The 26,021-nt window shown below is 37.6% G+C and overlaps 1 protein-coding gene across 1 annotated transcript; it reads left to right on the top strand.

The window, feature by feature from the left end:
- Nucleotides 1-1,128: 1,128 nt before the first annotated feature.
- On the top strand, nt 1,129-25,638 carry LOC106570728 (protein L-Myc-1b). Its single transcript, XM_014143214.2, has 2 exons — nt 1,129-2,777; nt 21,837-25,638. The coding sequence occupies exons 1-2, from the start codon at nt 2,126-2,128 to the stop codon at nt 22,613-22,615; spliced, it is 1,431 nt and encodes a 476-aa protein (XP_013998689.1). The 5' UTR covers nt 1,129-2,125; the 3' UTR covers nt 22,616-25,638.
- The last annotated feature ends 383 nt before the right edge of the window (nt 25,639-26,021 follow it).

The following is a 26,021-nucleotide window of genomic DNA, read 5'->3' as shown; positions in this document are numbered from 1 at the left end:
TAGTTATATATCATTGTGTGTATAGACAGCATAGACAGTAGTTATATAGGATGGTGTATATAGACAGTAGTTATATATCATTGTGTGTATAGACAGCATAGACAGTAGTTATATAGGATGGTGTATATAGACAGTAGTTATATATCATTGTGTGTATAGACAGTAGTTATATAGGATGGTGTGTATAGACAGTAGTTATATAGGATGGTGTGTATATACAGTAGTTATATATCATTGTGTGCATAGACAGTATATATATATATATAATTGTGTGTATAGACAGTAGTTATATATAATTGTGTGTATAGACAGTTTGGACAGTATATGAATTGAAAAGGTGAGTACAGCAGTAGTTATATAGGATGAGCCATGACTAGAATACAGTAGGATATACTGAGTGATAAAACATTATGTAAACATTATTAGAATTAAAGCAGTGTCTAAGATGCAGAGTGGAGTATCGAAGGTAGCTGGCTTAGAGACAGTGTCTTATGTTCAGTGCAGGATACTAGTCGGAGCCCGGCTTGTATATATATCTGTCTCTCTGTCGCAGCCTTGACGCACAGCAGGGTGAACAAGCCGTGGGTCGGGTGAGGTCTATATCATGGTCACGTGGTTATTAAATCACAGTCTTGTAATGTTGCATCATGACATGCTTGAAAAAGGACTCCTAGAAAAAGGATTCCTTGAAAAAGGACTTTGAAAAGGGACTCCTTGAAAAAGGATTCCTTGAAAAAGGACTCTTTGAAAAAGGACTCTTTGAAAAGGGACTCTGAAAAAGGAGTCTTTGAAAAAGGACTCTTTGAAAAAGGACTCTTCGAAAAAGGACTCTTTGAAAAGGGACTCTGAAAAAGGACTCTTTGAAAAAGGACTCTTTGAAAAAGGACTCCTTGAAAAAGGACTCATTGAAAAAGGACTCATTGAAAAGGGACTCCTTGAAAAAGGACTCATTGAAAAAGGACTCTTTGAAAAAGGACTCTTTGAAAAAGGACTCTTTGAAAAGGGACTCCTTGAAAAAGGACTCTGAAAAGGGACTCCTTGAAAAGGGACTCCTTGAAAAAGGACTCATTGAAAAGGGACTCTGAAAAAGGACTCTTTGAAAAAGGACTCATTGAAAAGGGACTCTGAAAAAGGACTGTGTCCCTTTAAACGGCAGGCGTGGCTTTTCTCCTCTCCCCCCGCCTTTTATGCAAATCCCCGTCTTTCTCTCCCGCATCATATAGTGCAGTAGTCCGGTTGTCAAGTGTCTATTGTGAAATCTATCTAAGTTACTGGATGTGGAAAGTAGACCTACGAGTTACTTTTCCCAGTTTGAGCGTTCAAGTGGTAAACAACAGCTATTTATTGAGAGTAATTTACCGCAAGAAGCTTCAGCGTCGCTGTGTTGGTTACTACGCATTATAGGAATTCATTAAGAAGACGCCCGTTCAATTTCACCAACGCTAAAAGGATTATTCAAATATTTAACAAAGATAAAAAAATATATATATATATATATTTTTTTTTTTCTCCATCCCCGGACGGAAGTGTGTTCTGTTTCTTTACTCTCGCCCATTACTAGAAGACATACATCGCAGTGTTTCAGAAGTTTGGGTTTGTGAACACGCCTGTTGTTATTTAATTAATAATTATGTTAGATTTAGGCTCTACCAGTGGATTGCTATTTATTTGCTCTCCTGCCTCTCAGTGCTATGTGAGATAACGGTTTGTTTTGGTTACCGTAAAACGTTGAGTGTTGCTCTAAAGACTCAACACTTTTTTTTTATTGAGACATCTTGGGAATTGTTGTTTTGGCATCCATTTAAACGGCATTTTATTAGCCACGTAACCCTAAAGAAACATACAGGACGTTTGGTTTGGTTTTGGTTTTTAGCCGACAAACAGAGGGTTGCTGACCTGTAGCTCTATTTCCCCGGTGCAGTTGGACTGTTTTATTATGTAATGCAACTATGTTGCGAAACTTGTTGTTATGTAGTTTTATCATAACAGACTATTGTGTTTATCATAGCAGTCCAACGTGCTAGGCTGATTCCAAGTACCCTCTCTCTGTTCCAAGGTAGACTAGAGATAACGGAGATCAGTTCACAGAGTGCGCTTCCTCAACCACGCCTGCCCTGACCTCTAGATGCCGGGAATAAACTCCACCGCCTCTTCTCGCTATGAGTCCGGCTGGGAGATGGAGTACGATCACTACCAACATTATTTCTACGACGACCACGATCCGGACGAGGATTTCTCTAAATCCACTGCGCCCAGCGAGGACATATGGAAGAAATTCGAACTAGTACCAACCCCGCCCATGTCTCCTATCCGGACTTTGGAGGGGGCCGCCGGGGTCGGGATGGTCTACCCTTCGCTGGGGGACAAACTCGAGTGGGTGTCTCAGTTTTTGGGTCAAGAGGACGACCAGGATGTGCCGTGTAAACTCAGCTCCGCCGACGAGGCTTTGGGGAACCTGAGCTCCATTATCGTACAGGACTGCATGTGGAGTAGCTTTTCGGCGGGCAAGCAGCTGGAGAAAGTTGTCGGGGAGCGGCTTGCCTCCTGTCAGGTGTCGGTGCCGACTAAACTGCCCGTGCAGGCGTTGGGAGCTGCCATCAGCACCGCCGGGAGGGCGCAGTGCGTGACGGTACCAGTGGACGCGGCTGTTCCAGTTCTCGGTAGCCCGGCGACGGATTGTGTGGACCCGGCTGCTGTTCTCGCCTTCCCGCTAACCGGGGGAACGTTTAAGAAACCGTCGGTGTCCTCCGGTTCAGAGACCCACACAGACTCATCAGGTACGTTATAAGTTCAACATTGGACTGTGAAACTGACTATGAAAAGCTCATATATATATATATAATTCCATGCATAAGTGTGGATGTAGCCAATTTGCCATAATGACCTTACTGCCCACAAAGTTTTTTTAGCCTAGGTGGCAGTTTTCAAAATGGTTTTTTGAACAGTATTGGTTGTAATGTGGCTGCGGAAGGCTATAGGCTTAGTGACTGCATTGCTGCTGCCCCTCGCTGCCCCACTGCTTTGTGAAAATGACCCACCCATCTGAAACATCTGTTTCTTGACTATGGTCCAAGACACCAGCTGCTAGAAAGAACAGAGTCCCGGGCTACACACACTTCTCAAGTATAATTTACGGTTCACTTTAATGTTCTTATCATTTCCTCATCCTCAACTACACTGAAAGAAACACGTTACATTTTTATATGTTATATATATATCTGTGATGCACTTCTTGGATAAACAGAATAACTTGTATTAAATATGCTCTCTACATTCTCTTAATTTCATAGAGCTACTTTCTATTGGCCTTCAGTGTAGGTATTTAGGTTGGCATGTGACTAGTCTCTCTATCTAATGTGTGTGGAATGTCACAATGGAGACTTGTTGCAGTCCAAAGTCTTGGCATTCCTTCCTGAACTGAACTGAAGGGGCAACAGCACCAATTGTGTAGGCCAGTGATAAGAATGGACATTCACCTTGTTAAATCTCTTGCAATGTGTGACACTGTTTCATACCAAGGCTTGGTATTCATATGTATTAAGTCAGAAATGTGGTCTCATCTATTTCAATACTGTATGAAGGGGGTTGGATGCTAGAAAGCTAGGAATGAATGATTCCTCAGTGCAGGTAGGCATACACTAGTTCAGCACAGAAGTGTTTAAAAGGAAAATTGAGTTTTAATGGAAAATGCAGAATAGACCTCAGAAAAGTACTAGATACCAAGGATCCAATCTGTCCATATCTCTATCTGACCCCATGCATGATAATGGTATATAGCAGGGTTATTCAACTATAATCTTAAGGGGCCAGACTTTCATTTTTTTTAAAATGGTTATTTACAGGGGGGTCAGACATGCTCTACGTGCTCTACGTGGGATTGATCTTCCTAAAACCGCTATATATAAAGCCGCGGCTTTTGTGGCGTGATGGGTAACGATTCTTCGTGGGGTGTCAGTTGTTGATGTGTACAAGGGTCCCTGGTTCGAGCCCAGGTTGGGGCGAAGAGAGGGACGGAACCTACACTGTTTTATATATATATATATATATATATATATATATATATATATATAAAAAACTAAATATATGTATATGTATATATATATGTAAAACAAGACACAAACACAATTCTAATCTTATGAAGCACTTTTATTAACATTAAAATGTTGCAAAAAAAAAATATCCTTTTAAGTGCTTGAAGATTAGCCTAATTCATACATTTCTACTTTCCTGTCCGTTTGTACATAGCTTCATCTTTTCATTCACCTACACATAGGAGACATTTTATCTCAGTTGACCAGCATCATATTCTGTTTTCTATTTCTTTATCATTTAGTTATTTTCTGTCTTGTTTATTGTTATTTTTTCTACACATACACTTTTTTTTTTAATGCATGGCATTTCTCAGTTGCCCTGCTTTTTGAAGAGAAGTCTCTCCCCTGCATCAGTAGAGAACAAGTCCCTGTAATAAATTGCATCACCTCTGTGGGGACTTCATCTCGTTGCAAAGTTAGCTTTTCAGTTTATCTAAAAACGCTGACATCACGGAGTGATCTGTACTGATGACATAGACCATGATGCTCAACTTTGAAAACAAGCCATGTTGCAGGCTAGATGTTGATAGGATAAAGTTAATGAAAACAAGCCATGTTGCAGGCTAGATGTTGATAGGATAAAGTTAATGAAAACAAGCCATGTTGCAGGCTAGATGTTGATAGGATAACGTTTCAGAAACAAGCCATGTTGCAGGCTAGGTGTTGCTAGGCTAACATTTCTGATAGCCCATAACTGAGTCCATGGTGTTTAAGTCGTCGCTGAGTTAAGCACAAAGCACGCTCTGGTGTATGAGGAAGTTTAGTGATCTGATTTGGTGAAAGAGCCAATAGGCGGCCAGACAGACCCTGCACCCCTGTTAGCAGCTCTGATTGGCTGTAACTGGTACGTTAAATAATATTGATTGACAGCACTTAATGGACGGGACTACAGAAAAACAGATTCTCCCATTGGAGAATATTGGACGAAGGCTCCTTTTGGCATTAAACATAAGATTTTTACCAGATTTGCTTTTAATTAATGTTAAGACGATTGGGTGGTCTCGCTCTCTGAGGCCGACGTGAGAAAGGTTTTTAATCAGGTCAAGGCTGCGGGGCCTAAAGGTATTCCAGGGTGTTTTCTCAAAGCATGTGCAGAACAGCTGGCAGGCATATGCACAACAATTTTCAACCTCTCTTTGTCCCAGTCTGTAATTCCTGTCCCCAAGAACTCTAAGTTTTCATGCCACAATAACTACCACCCTGTAGCACTCACATCTGTAATCAGGATGTGCTTTTAGAGGCTGGTTATGGCAACACATTAACTCCACCATCCCAGACACCCTTGAGACTCACTCTAATTTGCATACCACCTCAACAGACCCATGACACAATCTCAATTGCGCTCCACACTGCCCTCACCCACCTAGACACATACAGTTGAAGTCAGAAGTTTACATACACCTTAGCCAAATATATTTAAACTCAGTTTTTCATAATTCCTGACATTTCATCCTAGTAAAAAATTACCTGTCTTAGGGGTCAGTTAAGATCACCACTTTATTTTAAGAATGTGAAATATCAGAATAATAGTAAAGAGAATGATTTATTTCAGCTTTTATTTATTTCATCACATTCCCAGTGGGTCAGAAGTTTACATACATTCAATTAGTATTTGGTAGCATTGCCTTTAAATTGTTTAACTTGGGTCAATCGTTTCGGGAAGCCTTCCACAAGCTTCCCACAATAAGTTGGGTGAATTTTGGCCCATTCCTTCTGACAGAGCTGGTGTAACTGAGTTGGGTTTCTAGGCCTCCTTGCTCGCACAGACTTTTTCAGTTCTGCCCACAAATTTTCGATGGGATTGAGGTCAGGGCTTTGTGATGGCCACTCCAATACCTTGACTTTGTTGTCCTTAAGCCATTTTGCCACAACTTTGGAAGTATGCTTTGGGTCATTGTCCATTTGGAAGACCCATTTGCGACCAAGCTTTAGCTTCCACACTTTTTGCATGTATGTTAGCACAGCTGAAAACTGTTGCCCTGCTTAAAGAAGCAATAAAACTGTCCTTCTTTAAACTAGTTGAATATCTGGAGCATCAGTATTTGTGGGTTCGATTCCAGGCTCAAAATGACCAGAAACAAAGAACCTTTTTCTGAAACTCGTCAGTCTATTCTTGTTCTGAGAAATGAAGGCTATTACATGTGAGAAATTGCCAAGAAACTGAAGATCTCGTACAACGCTGTGTACTACTCCCTTCACAGAACAACGCAAACTGGCGCTAACCAGAATAGAAAGAGTGGGAGGCCCCGGTGCACAACTGAGCAAGAGGACAAGTACATTACAGTGTCTAGTTTGAGAAACACAAGTCCTCAACTGGCAGCTTCATTTAATAGTACCCTCAAAACACCAGTCTCAACGTCAACAGTGAAGAGGCGACTCCGGGATGCTGGCCTTCTAGGCAGAGTTCCTCTGTCCAGTGTCTGTGTTCTTTTGCCCATCTTAAACTTGTCTTTTTATTGGCCAGTCTGAGATATGGCTTTTTCTTTTAATTCTGCGCCACTCGGGAGCCCCCTGCACATTGTAAGTATGGTATTAACTGACCCTGTATATAGTATGGTATTAACTGTATATAGTATGGTATTAACTGTATATAGTATGGTATTAACTGTATATAGTATGGTATTAACTGACCCTGTATATAGTATGGTATTAACTGTATATAGTATGGTATTAACTGACCCTGTATATAGTATGGTATTAACTGACCCTGTATATAGTATGGTATTAACTGTATATAGTATGGTATTAACTGACCCTGTATATAGTATGGTATTAACTGTATATAGTATGGTATTAACTGTATATAGTATGGTATTAACTGATCCTGTATATAGTATGGTATTAACTGACCCTGTATATAGTATGGTATTAACTGACCCTGTATATAGTATGGTAATAACTGACCCTGTATATAGTATGGTATTAACTGTATATAGTATGGTATTAACTGACCCTGTATATAGTATGGTATTAACTGACCCTGTATATAGTATGGTATTAACTGTATATAGTATGGTATTAACTGATCCTGTATATAGTATGGTGTTAACTGATCCTGTATATAGTATGGTATTGACTGACCCTGTATATAGTATGGTATTAACTGTATATAGTATGGTATTGACTGACCCTGTATATAGTATGGTATGAACTGATCCTGTATATAGTATGGTGTTAACTGATCCTGTATATAGTATGGCATCATTAACTGTATATAGTATGGTATTAACTGTATATAGTATGGTATTGACTGACCCTGTATATAGTATGGTATTAACTGTATATAGTATGGTATTAACTGACCCTGTATATAGTATGGTATTAACTGTATATAGTATGGTATTAACTGACCCTGTATATAGTATGGTATTAACTGTATATAGTATGGTATTAACTGTATATAGTATGGTATTAACTGACCCTGTATATAGTATGGTATTAACTGTATATAGTATGGTATGAACTGTATATAGTATGGTATTAACTGACCCTGTATATAGTATGGTATTAAGTGACCCTGTATATAGTATGGTATTAACTGACCCTGTATATAGTATGGTATTAACTGTATATAGTATGGTATTAACTGACCCTGTATATAGTATGGTATTAATTGACCCTGTATATAGTATGGTATTAACTGACCCTGTACATAGTATGGTATTAACTGACCCTGTATATAGTATGGTATTAACTGTATATAGTATGGTATTAACTGACCCTGTATATAGTATGGTATTAAACTGACCCTGTATATAGTATGGTATTAACTGACCCTGTATATAGTATGGTATTGACTGACCCTGTATATAGTATGGTATTAACTGACCCTGTATATAGTATGGTATTAACTGACCCTGTATATAGTATGGTATTGACTGACCCTGTATATAGTATGGTATTAACTGCCCCTGTATATAGTATGGTATTAACTGACCCTGTATATAGTATGGTATTGACTGACCCTGTATATAGTATGGTATTGACTGACCCTGTATATAGTATGGTATTAACTGACCCTGTATATAGTATGGTATTGACTGACCCTGTATATAGTATGGTATTAACTGACCCTGTATATAGTATGGTATTAACTGACCCTGTATATAGTATGGTATTGACTGACCCTGTATATAGTATGGTATTAACTGTATATAGTATGGTATTAACTGACCCTGTATATAGTATGGTATTAACTGAACCTGTATATAGTATGGTATTGACTGACCCTGTATATAGTATGGTATTAACTGTATATAGTATGGTATTAACCCGACCCTGTATATAGTATGGTATTAACTGTATATAGTATGGTATTGACTGACCCTGTATATAGTATGGTATTAACTGATCCTGTATATAGTATGGTATTAACTGACCCTGTATATAGTATGGTATTAACTGACCCTGTATATAGTATGGTATTAACTGTATATGTATTCTGACCCTGTATATAGTATGGTATTAACTGATCCTGTATATAGTATGGTATTAACTGTATATAGTATGGTATTAACTGACCCTGTATATAGTATGGTATTAACTGTATATAGTATGGTATTAACTGACCCTGTATATAGTATGGTATTAACTGTATATAGTATGGTATTAACTGTATATAGTATGGTATTAACTGTATATAGTATGGTATTGACTGACCCTGTATATAGTATGGTATTAACTGTATATAGTATGGTATTAACTGACCCTGTATATAGTATGGTATTAACTGACCCTGTATATAGTATGGTATTAACTGACCCTGTATATAGTATGGTATTAACTGTATATAGTATGGTATTAACTGATCCTGTATATAGTATGGTGTTAACTGATCCTGTATATAGTATGGTATTGACTGACCCTGTATATAGTATGGTATTAACTGTATATAGTATGGTATTGACTGACCCTGTATATAGTATGGTATGAACTGATCCTGTATATAGTATGGTGTTAACTGATCCTGTATATAGTATGGTATTGACTGACCCTGTATATAGTATGGTATTAACTGTATATAGTATGGTATTAACTGACCCTGTATATAGTATGGTATTAACTGACCCTGTATATAGTATGGTATTAACTGACCCTGTATATAGTATGGTATTAACTGTATATAGTATGGTATAAACTGACCCTGTATATAGTATGGTATTAACTGACCCTGTATATAGTATGGTATTAACTGACCCTGTATATAGTATGGTATTAACTGTATATAGTATGGTATTGAACTGACCCTGTATATAGTATGGTATTGACTGACCCTGTCTATAGTATGGTATTAACTGACCCTGTAAATAGTATGGTATTACCTGTATATAGTATGGTATTAACTGTATATAGTATGGTATTAACTGACCCTGTATATAGTATGGTATTACCTGTATATAGTATGGTATTAACTGTATATAGTATGGTATTTACTGACCCTGTATATAGTATGGTATTAACTGACCCTGTATATAGTATGGTATTAACTGTATATAGTATGGTATTAACTGACCCTGTATATAGTATGGTATTAACTGTATATAGTACGGTATTGAACTGGCCCTGTATATAGTATGGTATTAACTGACCCTGTATATAGTATGGTATTAACTGACCCTGTATATAGTATGGTATTAACTGACCCTGTATATAGTATGGTATTAACTGACCCTGTATATAGTATGGTATTAACTGACCCTGTATATAGTATGGTATTAACTGACCCTGTATATAGTATGGTATTAACTGTATATAGTATGGTATTGAACTGAATCTGTATATTGTATGGTATTAACTGACCCTGTATATAGTATGCTATTAACTGACCCTGTATATAGTATGGTATTAACTGTATATAGTATGGTATTAACTGACCCTGTATATAGTATGGTATTAACTGACCCTGTATATAGTATGGTATTAACTGTATATAGTACGGTATTGAACTGGCCCTGTATATAGTATGGTATTAACTGACCCTGTAAATAGTATGGTATTACCTGTATATAGTATGGTATTAACTGTATATAGTATGGTATTAACTGACCCTGTATATAGTATGGTATTACCTGTATATAGTATGGTATTAACTGTATATAGTATGGTATTAACTGACCCTGTATATAGTATGGTATTAACTGACCCTGTATATAGTATGGTATTAACTGACCCTGTATATAGTATGGTATTAACTGACCCTGTATATAGTATGGTATTAACTGACCCTGTATATAGTATGGTATTAACTGTATATAGTATGGTATTAACTGACCCTGTATATAGTATGGTATTAACTGAAACTGTATATAGTATGGTATTAACTGACCCTGTATATAGCATGTTATTAAACTGACCCTGTATATAGTATGGTATTAAACTGGCCCTGTATATAGTATGGTATTAACTGACCCTGTATATAGTATGGTATTAACTGTATATAGTATGGTATTAACTGACCCTGTATATAGTATGGTATTAACTGACCCGGTATATAGTATGGTATTAACTGACCCTGTATATAGTATGGTATTAACTGTATATAGTATGGTATTAACTGACCCTGTATATAGTACGGTATTAACTGTATATAGTATGGTATTAACTGTATATAGTATGGTATTAACTGACCCTGTATATAGTATGGTATTAACTGACCCTGTATATAATATGGTATTAACTGACCCTGTATATAGTATGGTATTAACTGACCCTGTATATAGTATGGTATTAACTGTATATAGTATGGTATAAACTGACCCTGTATATAGTATGGTATTAACTGACCCTGTATATAGTATGGTATTAACTGACCCTGTATATAGTATGGTTTTAACTGTATATAGTATGGTATTGAACTGACCCTGTATATAGTATGGTATTGACTGACCCTGTCTATAGTATGGTATTAACTGACCCTGTAAGTAGTATGGTATTACCTGTATATAGTATGGTATTAACTGTATATAGTATGGTATTAACTGACCCTGTATATAGTATGGTATTACCTGTATATAGTATGGTATTAACTGTATATAGTATGGTATTAACTGACCCTGTATATAGTATGGTATTAACTGACCCTGTATATAGTATGGTATTAACTGACCCTGTATATAGTATGGTATTAACTGACCCTGTATATAGTATGGTATTAACTGTATATAGTATGGTATAAACTGACCCTGTATATAGTATGGTATTAACTGACCCTGTATATAGTATGGTATTAACTGACCCTGTATATAGTATGGTATTAACTGTATATAGTATGGTATTGAACTGACCCTGTATATAGTATGGTATTGACTGACCCTGTCTATAGTATGGTATTAACTGACCCTGTAAATAGTATGGTATTACCTGTATATAGTATGGTATTAACTGTATATAGTATGGTATTAACTGACCCTGTATATAGTATGGTATTACCTGTATATAGTATGGTATTAACTGTATATAGTATGGTATTTACTGACCCTGTATATAGTATGGTATTAACTGACCCTGTATATAGTATGGTATTAACTGTATATAGTATGGTATTAACTGACCCTGTATATAGTATGGTATTAACTGTATATAGTACGGTATTGAACTGGCCCTGTATATAGTATGGTATTAACTGACCCTGTATATAGTATGGTATTAACTGACCCTGTATATAGTATGGTATTAACTGACCCTGTATATAGTATGGTATTAACTGACCCTGTATATAGTATGGTATTAACTGACCCTGTATATAGTATGGTATTAACTGACCCTGTATATAGTATGGTATTAACTGTATATAGTATGGTATTGAACTGAATCTGTATATTGTATGGTATTAACTGACCCTGTATATAGTATGCTATTAACTGACCCTGTATATAGTATGGTATTAACTGTATATAGTATGGTATTAACTGACCCTGTATATAGTATGGTATTAACTGACCCTGTATATAGTATGGTATTAACTGTATATAGTACGGTATTGAACTGGCCCTGTATATAGTATGGTATTAACTGACCCTGTAAATAGTATGGTATTACCTGTATATAGTATGGTATTAACTGTATATAGTATGGTATTAACTGACCCTGTATATAGTATGGTATTACCTGTATATAGTATGGTATTAACTGTATATAGTATGGTATTAACTGACCCTGTATATAGTATGGTATTAACTGACCCTGTATATAGTATGGTATTAACTGACCCTGTATATAGTATGGTATTAACTGACCCTGTATATAGTATGGTATTAACTGTATATAGTATGGTATAAACTGACCCTGTATATAGTATGGTATTAACTGACCCTGTATATAGTATGGTATTAACTGACCCTGTATATAGTATGGTATTAACTGTATATAGTATGGTATTGAACTGACCCTGTATATAGTATGGTATTGACTGACCCTGTCTATAGTATGGTATTAACTGACCCTGTAAATAGTATGGTATTACCTGTATATAGTATGGTATTAACTGTATATAGTATGGTATTAACTGACCCTGTATATAGTATGGTATTACCTGTATATAGTATGGTATTAACTGTATATAGTATGGTATTTACTGACCCTGTATATAGTATGGTATTAACTGACCCTGTATATAGTATGGTATTAACTGTATATAGTATGGTATTAACTGACCCTGTATATAGTATGGTATTAACTGTATATAGTACGGTATTGAACTGGCCCTGTATATAGTATGGTATTAACTGACCCTGTATATAGTATGGTATTAACTGACCCTGTATATAGTATGGTATTAACTGACCCTGTATATAGTATGGTATTAACTGTATATAGTATGGTATAAACTGACCCTGTATATAGTATGGTATTAACTGACCCTGTATATAGTATGGTATTAACTGACCCTGTATATAGTATGGTATTAACTGTATATAGTATGGTATTGAACTGACCCTGTATATAGTATGGTATTGACTGACCCTGTCTATAGTATGGTATTAACTGACCCTGTAAGTAGTATGGTATTACCTGTATATAGTATGGTATTAACTGTATATAGTATGGTATTAACTGACCCTGTATATAGTATGGTATTACCTGTATATAGTATGGTATTAACTGTATATAGTATGGTATTAACTGACCCTGTATATAGTATGGTATTAACTGACCCTGTATATAGTATGGTATTAACTGACCCTGTATATAGTATGGTATTAACTGACCCTGTATATAGTATGGTATTAACTGTATATAGTATGGAATAAACTGACCCTGTATATAGTATGGTATTAACTGACCCTGTATATAGTATGGTATTAACTGACCCTGTATATAGTATGGTATTAACTGTATATAGTATGGTATTGAACTGACCCTGTATATAGTATGGTATTGACTGACCCTGTCTATAGTATGGTATTAACTGACCCTGTAAATAGTATGGTATTACCTGTATATAGTATGGTATTAACTGTATATAGTATGGTATTAACTGACCCTGTATATAGTATGGTATTACCTGTATATAGTATGGTATTAACTGTATATAGTATGGTATTTACTGACCCTGTATATAGTATGGTATTAACTGACCCTGTATATAGTATGGTATTAACTGTATATAGTATGGTATTAACTGACCCTGTATATAGTATGGTATTAACTGTATATAGTACGGTATTGAACTGGCCCTGTATATAGTATGGTATTAACTGACCCTGTATATAGTATGGTATTAACTGACCCTGTATATAGTATGGTATTAACTGACCCTGTATATAGTATGGTATTAACTGACCCTGTATATAGTATGGTATTAACTGACCCTGTATATAGTATGGTATTAACTGACCCTGTATATAGTATGGTATTAACTGTATATAGTATGGTATTGAACTGAATCTGTATATTGTATGGTATTAACTGACCCTGTATATAGTATGCTATTAACTGACCCTGTATATAGTATGGTATTAACTGTATATAGTATGGTATTAACTGACCCTGTATATAGTATGGTATTAACTGACCCTGTATATAGTATGGGATTAACTGTATATAGTACGGTATTGAACTGGCCCTGTATATAGTATGGTATTAACTGACCCTGTAAATAGTATGGTATTACCTGTATATAGTATGGTATTAACTGTATATAGTATGGTATTAACTGACCCTGTATATAGTATGGTATTACCTGTATATAGTATGGTATTAACTGTATATAGTATGGTATTAACTGACCCTGTATATAGTATGGTATTAACTGACCCTGTATATAGTATGGTATTAACTGACCCTGTATATAGTATGGTATTAACTGACCCTGTATATAGTATGGTATTAACTGTATATAGTATGGTATAAACTGACCCTGTATATAGTATGGTATTAACTGACCCTGTATATAGTATGGTATTAACTGACCCTGTATATAGTATGGTATTAACTGTATATAGTATGGTATTGAACTGACCCTGTATATAGTATGGTATTGACTGACCCTGTCTATAGTATGGTATTAACTGACCCTGTAAATAGTATGGTATTACCTGTATATAGTATGGTATTAACTGTATATAGTATGGTATTAACTGACCCTGTATATAGTATGGTATTACCTGTATATAGTATGGTATTAACTGTATATAGTATGGTATTTACTGACCCTGTATATAGTATGGTATTAACTGACCCTGTATATAGTATGGTATTAACTGTATATAGTATGGTATTAACTGACCCTGTATATAGTATGGTATTAACTGTATATAGTACGGTATTGAACTGGCCCTGTATATAGTATGGTATTAACTGACCCTGTATATAGTATGGTATTAACTGACCCTGTATATAGTATGGTATTAACTGACCCTGTATATAGTATGGTATTAACTGACCCTGTATATAGTATGGTATTAACTGACCCTGTATATAGTATGGTATTAACTGTATATAGTATGGTATTGAACTGAATCTGTATATTGTATGGTATTAACTGACCCTGTATATAGTATGCTATTAACTGACCCTGTATATAGTATGGTATTAACTGTATATAGTATGGTATTAACTGACCCTGTATATAGTATGGTATTAACTGACCCTGTATATAGTATGGTATTAACTGTATATAGTACGGTATTGAACTGGCCCTGTATATAGTATGGTATTAACTGACCCTGTATATAGTATGGTATTAACTGACCCTGTATATAGTATGGTATTAACTGACCCTGTATATAGTATGGTATTAACTGACCCTGTATATAGTATGGTATTAACTGTATATAGTATGGTATTAACTGACCCTGTATATAGTATGGTATTAACTGTATATAGTATGGTATTAACTGACCCTGTATATACTATGGTAATGAACTGACCCTGTATATAGTATGGTATTGACTGACCCTGTATATAGTATGGTATTAACTGTATATAGTATGGTATTGACTGACCCTGTATATAGTATGGTATTAACTGTATATAGTATGGTATTGACTGACCCTGTATATAGTATGGTACTAACTGTATATTGTATGGTATTAACTCTATATTGTATGGTATTAACTGACCCTGTATATAGTATGGTATGAACTGATCCTGTATATAGTATGGTATTAACTGACCCTGTATATAGTATGGTATTAACTGACCCTGTATATAGTATGGTATTAACTGTATATAGTATGGTATTAACTGACCCTGTATATAGTATGGTATTAACTGTATATAGTATGGTATTAACTGACCCTGTATATTGTATGTTATTAATTGACCCTGTATATAGTATGGTATTAACTGACCCTGTATATAGTATGGTATTAACTGTTCCTGTATATAGTATGGTATTGACTGACCCTGTATATAGTATGGTATTAACTGACCCTGTATATAGTATGGTATTAACTGACCCTGTATATAGTATGGTATTAACTGACCCTGTATATAGTATGGTATTGACTGTATATAGTATGGTATTAACTGTATAGAGTATGGTATTAACTGACCCTGTATATAGTATGGTATTAACTGACCCTGTATATAGTATGGTATTAACTGTATATAGTATGGTATTAACTGACCCTGTATATTGTATGTTATTAATTGACCCTGTATATAGTATGGTATTAACTGACCCTGTATATAGTATGGTATTAACTGTTCCTGTATATAGTATGGTATTGACTGACCCTGTATATAGTATGGTATTAACTGACCCTGTATATAGTATGGTATTAACTGACCCTGTATATAGTATGGTATTAACTGACCCTGTATATAGTATGGTATTGACTGTATATAGTATGGTATTAACTGTATAGAGTATGGTATTAACTGACCCTGTATATAGTATGGTATTAACTGACCCTGTATATAGTATGGTATTGACTGACCCTGTATATAGTATGGTATTAACTGTATATAGTATGGTATTAACTGACCCTGTATATAGTATGGTATTAACTGAACTTGTATATAGTATGGTATTAACTGACCCTGTATATAGTATGGTATTAACTGTATATAGTATGGTATTAACCCGACCCTGTATATAGTATGGTATTAACTGTATATAGTATGGTATTGACTGACCCTGTATATAGTATGGTATTAACTGATCCTGTATATAGTATGGTATTAACTGACCCTGTATATAGTATGGTATTAACTGACCCTGTATATAGTATGGTATTGACTCTATATAGTATGGTATTAACTGACCCTGTATATAGTATGGTATTAACTGACCCTGTATATAGTATGGTATTGACTGACCCTGTATATAGTATGGTATTAACTGTATATAGTATGGTATTAACTGACCCTGTATATAGTATGGTATTAACTGACCCTGTATATAGTATGGTATTAACTGACCCTGTATATAGTATGGTATTAACTGTATATAGTATGGTATTAATTGATCCTGTATATAGTATGGTGTTAACTGATCCTGTATATAGTATGGTATTGACTGACCCTGTATATAGTATGGTATTAACTGTATATAGTATGGTATTGACTGACCCTGTATATAGTATGGTATGAACTGATCCTGTATATAGTATGGTGTTAACTGATCCTGTATATAGTATGGTATTGACTGACCCTGTATATAGTATGGTATTAACTGTATATAGTATGGTATTAACTGTATATAGTATGGTATTAACTGACCCTGTATATAGTATGGTATTAACTGTATATAGTATGGTATTAACTGTATATAGTATGGTATTAACCGACCCTGTATATAGTATGGTATTAACTGTATATAGTATGGTATTAACTGTATATAGTATGGTATTAACTGTATATAGTATGGTATTTACTGACCCTGTATATAGTATGGTATTAACTGACCCTGTATATAGTATGGTATTAACTGACCCTGTATACAGTATGGTATTAACTGTATATAGTATGGTATTAACTGACCCTGTATATAGTATGGTATTAACTGACCCTGTATATAGTATGGTATTAACTGACCCTGTATATAGTATGGTATTAAACTGACCCTGTATATAGTATGGTATTAAACTGACCCTGTATATAGTATGGTATTAACTGACCCTGTATATAGTATGGTATTAACTGTATATAGTATGGTATTAACTGACCCTGTATATAGTATGGTATTAACTGACCCTGTATATAGTATGGTATTAACTGACCCTGTATATAGTATGGTATTAACTGTATATAGTATGGTATTGAACTGACCCTGTATATAGTATGGTATTGACTGACCCTGTCTATAGTATGGTATTAACTGACCCTGTAAATAGTATGGTATTACCTGTATATAGTATGGTATTAACTGTATATAGTATGGTATTAACTGACCCTGTATATAGTATGGTATTACCTGTATATAGTATGGTATTAACTGTATATAGTATGGTATTTACTGACCTGTATATAGTATGGTATTAACTGACCCTGTATATAGTATGGTATTAACTGTATATAGTATGGTATTAACTGACCCTGTATATAGTATGGTATTAACTGTATATAGTACGGTATTGAACTGGCCCTGTATATAGTATGGTATTAACTGACCCTGTATATAGTATGGTATTAACTGACCCTGTATATAGTATGGTATTAACTGACCCTGTATATAGTATGGTATTAACTGACCCTGTATATAGTATGGTATTAACTGACCCTGTATATAGTATGGTATTAACTGACCCTGTAAATAGTATGGTATTAACTGTATATAGTATGGTATTAACTGACCCTGTATATATTATGGTATTAACTGTATATAGTATGGTATTGACTGACCCTTTATATAGTATGGTAATAACTGACCCTGTATATAGTATGGTATTAACTGACCCTGTATATAGTATGGTATTAACTGTATATAGTATGGTATTGAACTGAATCTGTATATTGTATGGTATTAACTGACCCTGTATATAGTATGCTATTAACTGACCCTGTATATAGTATGGTATTAACTGTATATAGTATGGTATTAACTGACCCTGTATATAGTATGGTATTAACTGACCCTGTATATAGTATGGTATTAACTGTATATAGTACGGTATTGAACTGGCCCTGTATATAGTATGGTATTAACTGACCCTGTATATAGTATGGTACTAACTGTATATTGTATGGTATTAACTCTATATTGTATTGTATTAACTGACCCTGTATATAGTATGGTATGAACTGACCCTGTATATAGTATGGTATTAACTGACCCTGTATATAGTATGGTATTAACTGACCCTGTATATAGTATGGTATTAACTGTATATAGTATGGTATTAACTGACCCTGTATATAGTATGGTATTAACTGTTTATAGTATGGTATTAACAGACCCTGTATATAGTATGTTATTAATTGACCCTTTATATAGTATGGTATTAACTGACCCTGTATATAGTATGGTATTAACTGTTCCTGTATATAGTATGGTATTAACTGTTCCTGTATATAGTATGGTATTGACTGACCCTGTATATAGTATGGTATTAACTGACCCTGTATATAGTATGGTATTAACTGACCCTTTATATAGTATGCTTACTTGTGTTCTTCATATGTCTTATTATTTCGGCTACATTGATATTGATTACTGCATTGTTGGGGTTAGAGTTTACAAGAAAGGCATTTCACTGTGCTTGTGCACGTGACATTAAAACTTGAATTGATCAAAAGACCATTTTTAAATTGCAAAAGGAGCCGGATCTGTTCCGCGGGCCACCAGTTGAACAGCCTGTGCTCTGTAGCCTGTAATCCCCTTCCTCCCTTTGGGCTCCCATTATATTTATCTTCAGGCTATTACCACTTCAACAGCAGCCGAATCCACAGGGAATCAATTACTTTGGTGTCTTTCTCTTTCAATTTACAAGGAGGCTTGTATCCCAAATGGAACACTTAGTCCCTATTTAGTCCACTACTGCCTTTTTTTTTCTTCTCTCTTTTTTCTTTCTTTTGCTCTTGTCAAAAGTAGTTCACTATATAGGGACTAGGGTGCCATTTGGGATGGGTTGAGGGAGAAGCAGTACTACCACTGGCTCCTTGGAGTCTAGTCAGAGTTGGAGCTGAAATCAACTATTATTACATTGACGTGTTAAATCAAGGCCCAGTGTTAAAAATCGCACGTTGACCCAAGACTAAGAGATTTCTGCATTGTGAATGACTGAAGTTCTTACAACCAACGATGCCTAAAATATTTAACGGTAAACATTACACACAAAGTTATGAGCGTAACTTTAAAAAATATATATTTTTACCTATTCTTTTGCCAGCAGGTCACAACCTTTTTATTTTGCGCAATGCGATATTTCACCTCACAGATACAGGAGTTTGTTTAATTGGAGTTGTGGGTTTGAGGGATATAAATGTGTCTCTTTTTATATGGTCGTACATTTAGAAGGAGGTCAGGAAGAGCCTCTCTGTTTCCAGCTCATTTTGTGGCCACGTATATCCTGTCTTCTCTTGAGATCATGCAGTTCTTTTGGCTTTGATGCCTCGTGGTTGAGTATTGCTCTGTTCAAGTAGACTGTGATTTTGCTGTGATCTGATAGGGGTGTCAGTGGACTGACTGAACGCTCTGAGAGACTCTGGGTTGAGGTCAGTGATAAAGTAGTCTACAGTACTACAGCCAAGAGATGAGCTATAAGTGTACCTACCGTAGGAGTCCCCTCGAAGCCTACCATTGACTATGTACATACCCAGCGTGCGACAGAGCTGCAGGAGTTGTGACCCGTTTTTGTTGGTTATGTTGTCATAGTTGTGCCTAGAGGGGCATATGGGGGAGGGAATGCTGTCACCTCCAGGTAGGTGTTTGTCCCCCTGTGTGCTGAGGGTGTCAGGTTCTTGTCCAGTTCTGGCATTTAGGTCACCACAGACTAGTACATGTCCCTGGGCCTGGAAATGACAGCTTCTCCATCCTGGAGCGGGAAATCAGTCTTCATTAAAGTATGGGGATTCTAGTGGGGGGATATAGGTAGCACACAGGAGGACATTTTTCTCTGATGAGATAATTTTCTTTTAGAATTTGTAGTCAAATGTAAAATGTTCCTGTTTGGAGTGAGTTAGGTCTGCTCTATACCAAATTAGCATACCCCCTGAGTCTCTTCCCTGTTTCATACCTGGTAGTTTAGTGGATGTGACTACCAGCTCTCTGTAATCTAGAGGGCAACCAGTGGGTCCATCTCCTCTATACCATGTTTCTTGTAGGATGACAATGTCTGTATTTCAGATTTCTTTGAAGTCTGGATTCCTGCCCTTTAGGCTAAAGGCAGATGACCTCAGGTCTTGAATATTCCAGCATGAGATAGTGAAAGGCTTTGTGTTCCATAGTGGTGTGGTTTGGCCTCAGACCAGTAAGTGTGAGCAGAGTCTGCTGAGCATCTGACACATACCATTGGCTTGGGCTAGTGTAAGAGTGGGGGTTGGGCCTGTTTGCCTGCTCACGGCCTGAGCGTATGGGTGACTCATGCTCAGGCCTTCTTTGCCGGAGGTGGAGGGCAGGATGGGCATTTGGTCTCTCTCTCTCTCTCTCTCTCTCTCTGTGTGTGTGTCTCTCATGACACATGACTGAGATGAATAACCGGAGAGAGAGAGAGAGAGAGAGAGAGCCTGAGCTCAGAGGAAGCTGGTGAGGGGAGGACAGCTCATAATAATGGGTGGAACGGAGCGAATGGAAACTGTGTGTTCTTGATGTATTTGATACCATTCCAGTGATTCTGCTCCAGCCATAACCACGAGCCCGTCCTCCCCAATTTTAAGGTGCCACCAACCTCCCGTGGCTGAGCTATGGTGTGTGTGTGTGTGTGTGTGTGTGTGTGTGTGTGTGTGTGTGTGTGTGTGTGTGTGTGTGTGTGTGTGTGTGTGTGTGTTTGAGAGTGTGTTTGAGAGTGTGTGGCCATGTCTAAATACCTGTACCTACGTTCTAAATAGTAGGGCATTATGGGTATGCAAAAATATAACTTTTTATAGTATGTGAAATATAGAAGAGAAAAAATGGTATGCTTTAAATGCCAGGATGTTCGTACTCATTTTGTCTTTTCATCTAGTTGAATTTACTGCAGAAATATTGAGGAAGAGAGTCATTTTTTTCAAGATCCACGTGTGTTTGACAACAGCTGATAATCAAATATGGCGACGCGGTTAAAAAGGGTCAATGAAAAGGGATTTCTGGAATCAACATCATACTTACTGTCACATTGTTCTGCTGTGGTCACTAACCTTCTCCATTCATTGTTCCACCAGATGATGAATCTAGTGGCCATGACCATGATGATGATGACGACGAAGAAGAGATTGATGTGGTGACGGTGGAACACAAGCAGTACAAGTCCCGACGGCTGGTCAACGGCAGAGTTACCGGGGGACGCGGCGGCGGGTTAAACAGGCGGACGCCGGTGACAATCACGGTCCGGGCGGATCCTCTGGACCCGTGTATGAAACGCTTCCACATCTCTATCCACCAACAGCACCACAACTACGCAGCGCCCTCCCCCGACACACACACAGCCCCCGACCTCCCGAGAAAGAGGGTCCGACACGAGCCCTCAAACCCTTCTCATATCTTCTCTAACACCCAGCCACCCCTGCACCCCGCCTCCACATCCAATCAGAACTCTGAGAGCAAACCACATGTCGCTGTAGCAACCGTTGGGTCGGAATCATCTGACGCCAACACACCCTCGCCCTGTGGATCCCCATCTGCCTCTCCCCGATTATCCTCCTCCCACCCCTGCAGCCCCCAGTCCTCCGACTATGAGGACACAGACAAACGCAAGACGCATAACTTCCTGGAACGGAAACGGCGCAATGACCTGCGCTCTCGTTTCCTGACACTGCGGGATGAGATCCCCGGCTTGGCAGAGTGTTCAAAGACGCCCAAGGTGGCCATCCTGACACGCGCCACTGAGTACCTGGGACAGCTGCATTCCAGCGAGCGCCAGCGGGCGCAGGAGAAACGGCAGCTGAAGGCCAGGCAGCAGCAGCTGCTCCGTAGGCTGGCGCAGCTCAAACAACGCCCCTGAACTCACTGACTGGCAGGCTGGCACAGCTCAAACAACGCCCCTGAACTCACTGACTGGCAGGCTGGCACAGCTCAAACAACGCCCCTGAACTCACTGACTGCCTGAATGACTGGCGACCTCTAGTCGACGGAACCTACTCTTCACCAGGACTGACTGAAAACCAACTCACTGACAGACTGTTAGTGGGTAGCATGGAGAGAAGCCTTTGGGATGGATCTGAACCCTATATTATTAAACCAGGACTGAGTCAAAACCAGGGATGGATCTGAACCCTATATTATTAAACCAGGACTGAGTCAAAACCAGGGATGGATCTGAACCCTATATTATTAAACCAGGACTGAGTCAAAACCAGGGATGGATCTGAACCCTATATTATTAAACCAGGACTGAGTCAAAACCAGGGATGGATCTGAACCCTATATTATTAAACCAGGACTGAGTCAAAACCAGGGATGGATCTGAACCCTATATTATTAAACCAGGACTGAGTCAAAACCAGGGATGGATCTGAACTCTATATTATAAACCAGGACTGAGTCAAAACCAGGGATGGATCTGAACCCTATATTATTAAACCAGGACTGAGTCATAACCAGGGATGGATCTGAACCCTATATTATTAAACCAGGACTGAGTCAAAACCAGGGATGGATCTGAACCCTATATTATTAAACCAGGACTGAGTCAAAACCAGGGATGGATCTGAATCCTATATTATTAAACCAGGACTGAGTCAAAACCAGGGATGGATCTGAACCCTATATTATTAAACTAGGACTGAGTCAAAACCAGGGATGGATCTGAACCCTATATTATTAAACCGGGACTGAGTCAAAAACAGGGATGGATCTGAACCCTATATTATTAAACCGGGACTGAGTCAAAAACAGGGATGGATCTGAACCCTATATTATTAAACCAGGACTGAGTCAAAACCAGGGATGGATCTGAACCCTATATTATTAAACCAACTCTTGAGTCAAAACCAGGGATGGATCTGAACTCTATATTATTAAACCAGGACTGAGTCAAAACCAGGGATGGATCTGAACTCTATATTATTAAACCAGGAATGATTTAAAATCAGGGATGGATTGAGGTTGACCCTATAATATTTGCAAACTGTGCATCTATTGTATGTCCTGTTATTGTCTGTAAGGTTCTATGATGTCATGAGTGAATCCATTGATTGTGAACTATGTCCAGATCAGCATGGCAATGTACATAGACTGTCACGTGTGTATCTCTCTTTCTCTTTCTGTGTGTATGTCTCTGTCTCTCTCTCTCTCTCTCTCTCTCTCTCTCTCTCTGTGTGTCTTTCTCTCTCTCTCTGTGTGTGTCTCTCTCTCTCTCTCTGTGTGTGTCTCTCTCTGTGTGTGTGTGTGTCTCTCTCTCTCTCTGTGTGTCTCTCTCTCTTTCTCTCTCTCCCTCTCTCTGTGTGTCTCTCTCTCTCTCTCTCTCTCTCTCTCTCTCTCTCTCTCTCTCTCCCTCTCTGTGCGTGTCTCTCTGTCTCTCCCTCTCTGTGCGTGTGGTACTAGTATCCTTCTGTAATGAAACAACACCAGAGGTTTCAGATCTCTTCCTATTGTCTTTCCTGTGTGCCCTGAAACTGGGTTAGCTCAAAGATCTCTCAAAATGCTTCTATTTTTGTTAATAAAGAGGATAAATAAATAAAAACATTTAAATAAAAATAATAACACTATTGAAACTTTACTTTGATCACATTAGTGACACTGTTTTCAATGCCTATCTTTACAGTTTTTGTTTGTTTTGTTGTCAGAGTTGCGAGGGGGGGGGAAGCAAAAGTTTTGTACTATATTTTCCTACAGAGTTGCTTTTTGGTGTGAGCTGAAGACTGTTTTATAATTGTATTATTTAGATGTATGGTTGTTATGTCCTGCCGTTCTCCTCTCTCTCTTCTCTCTCTTCTCTCTCTTCTGTCTTCTCTTCGTCTCTTCGTCTCTTCGTCTCTCTCTCTCTCTCTCTCTCTCTCTATAAAATCACTTGCAGACTGCTCCTCTGTTCAATCCAATCACATGTCTAGCTTTCACTCTCTAAAATCTCACATTAAGCACATTAGTGCTTAAATGCCTTGACTGGTCCGTGGCCTCAAGTGAACCCACCATCTCAGCCCTATCCCACCAGCTAGTTAGAAAGGCTGGGGGTGATTTAGTTCAAGCCATAGCAACAGAGTTGCTCTGAAACTAGGATTGTGTTCCAAATTGCTCACTCTTCTTTATATAGTGCACTAATTCTGACCAGAGCCCTATGGCACCCTATTCCCTATTGAGTGCACTACATTAGACCAGTACTTTATGGGCCCTATTCCCTATATAGTGCACTACTTTTAACCAGGTCCCTATGGCACCCTATTCCCTATATAGTGCACTTTTTATATTGTATTTTTTTGGTTGTTGCAAGAACCCTATGGGTCCTGGTCAAAATAAGTTCACTATGTAGGGAATAGAGTGCTATTTGGGACAGGCCCTAGTCCTGTACTGTAACGGACTTGACGGTGTCTTAATATAGCCTACTCAGTGGGCTGTCATCATCCTTAACCAGTGAGAGATCTCAGGACACCTCAGTAGAGATCTCAGGACACCTCGGTAGAGATCTCAGGACACCTCAGTAGAGATCTCAGGACACCTCGGTAGAGATCTCAGGACACCTCGGTAGAGATCTCAGGACACCTCGGTAGAGATCTCAGGACACCTCAGTGAGAGATCTCAGGACACCTCGGTAGAGATCTCAGGACACCTCGGTAGAGATCTCAGGACACCTCGGTAGAGATCTCAGGACACCTCAGTGAGAGATCTCAGGACACCTCAGTGAGAGATCTCAGGACACCTCGGTAGAAGTGCTCATCGTTATTGTTATTTTATTGTGTATGCTTTTTTTTTCTTACTTTAAACAACAAATTCTGTATTGTTTGTTAAGGGCTTGTAAGTAAGCATTTCACGGTAAAGTCTATACCTGATTATATTCGGCACATGTGACAAATAAAATTTGATTTGATCCGTTTTTTTTACATGTACAAAACATTATCAACATCTCTTTCCATGACGTAGATTGACCAGGTGAATCCAGGTGAAAGCTATGATCCCTTATTGATGTCAGCTGTTAAATGAAGGGGAGGAGACCGGTTAAGGAAGGAGGTTTAAGCCTTGATACATGGTGTATGTGTGTCATTCAGAGGATGAATAGGTAAGACAAAATATTTTAAGCACCTTTTTGAACGGGGCATGGTAGTAGGTGCCAGGCGTACCGGTTTCAGTGTGTCAAGAACTGCAACGCTGCTGGGTTTTTCCACGCTCAACAGTTTCCCCGAGAGGATCAAGAATGGTCCACCACCCAAAGGACATCTAGAACAATTTGACACAACTGTGGGAAGCGTTGGAGTCAA

This window comes from Salmo salar, chromosome ssa14 (genome assembly GCF_905237065.1).
Source record: "Salmo salar chromosome ssa14, Ssal_v3.1, whole genome shotgun sequence".
In the NCBI taxonomy this organism is placed as follows: domain Eukaryota; kingdom Metazoa; phylum Chordata; class Actinopteri; order Salmoniformes; family Salmonidae; genus Salmo; species Salmo salar.
The sequence above is the reverse complement of the archived record's forward strand: the minus strand, read 5'-3'. Positions and strand labels throughout refer to the sequence as shown.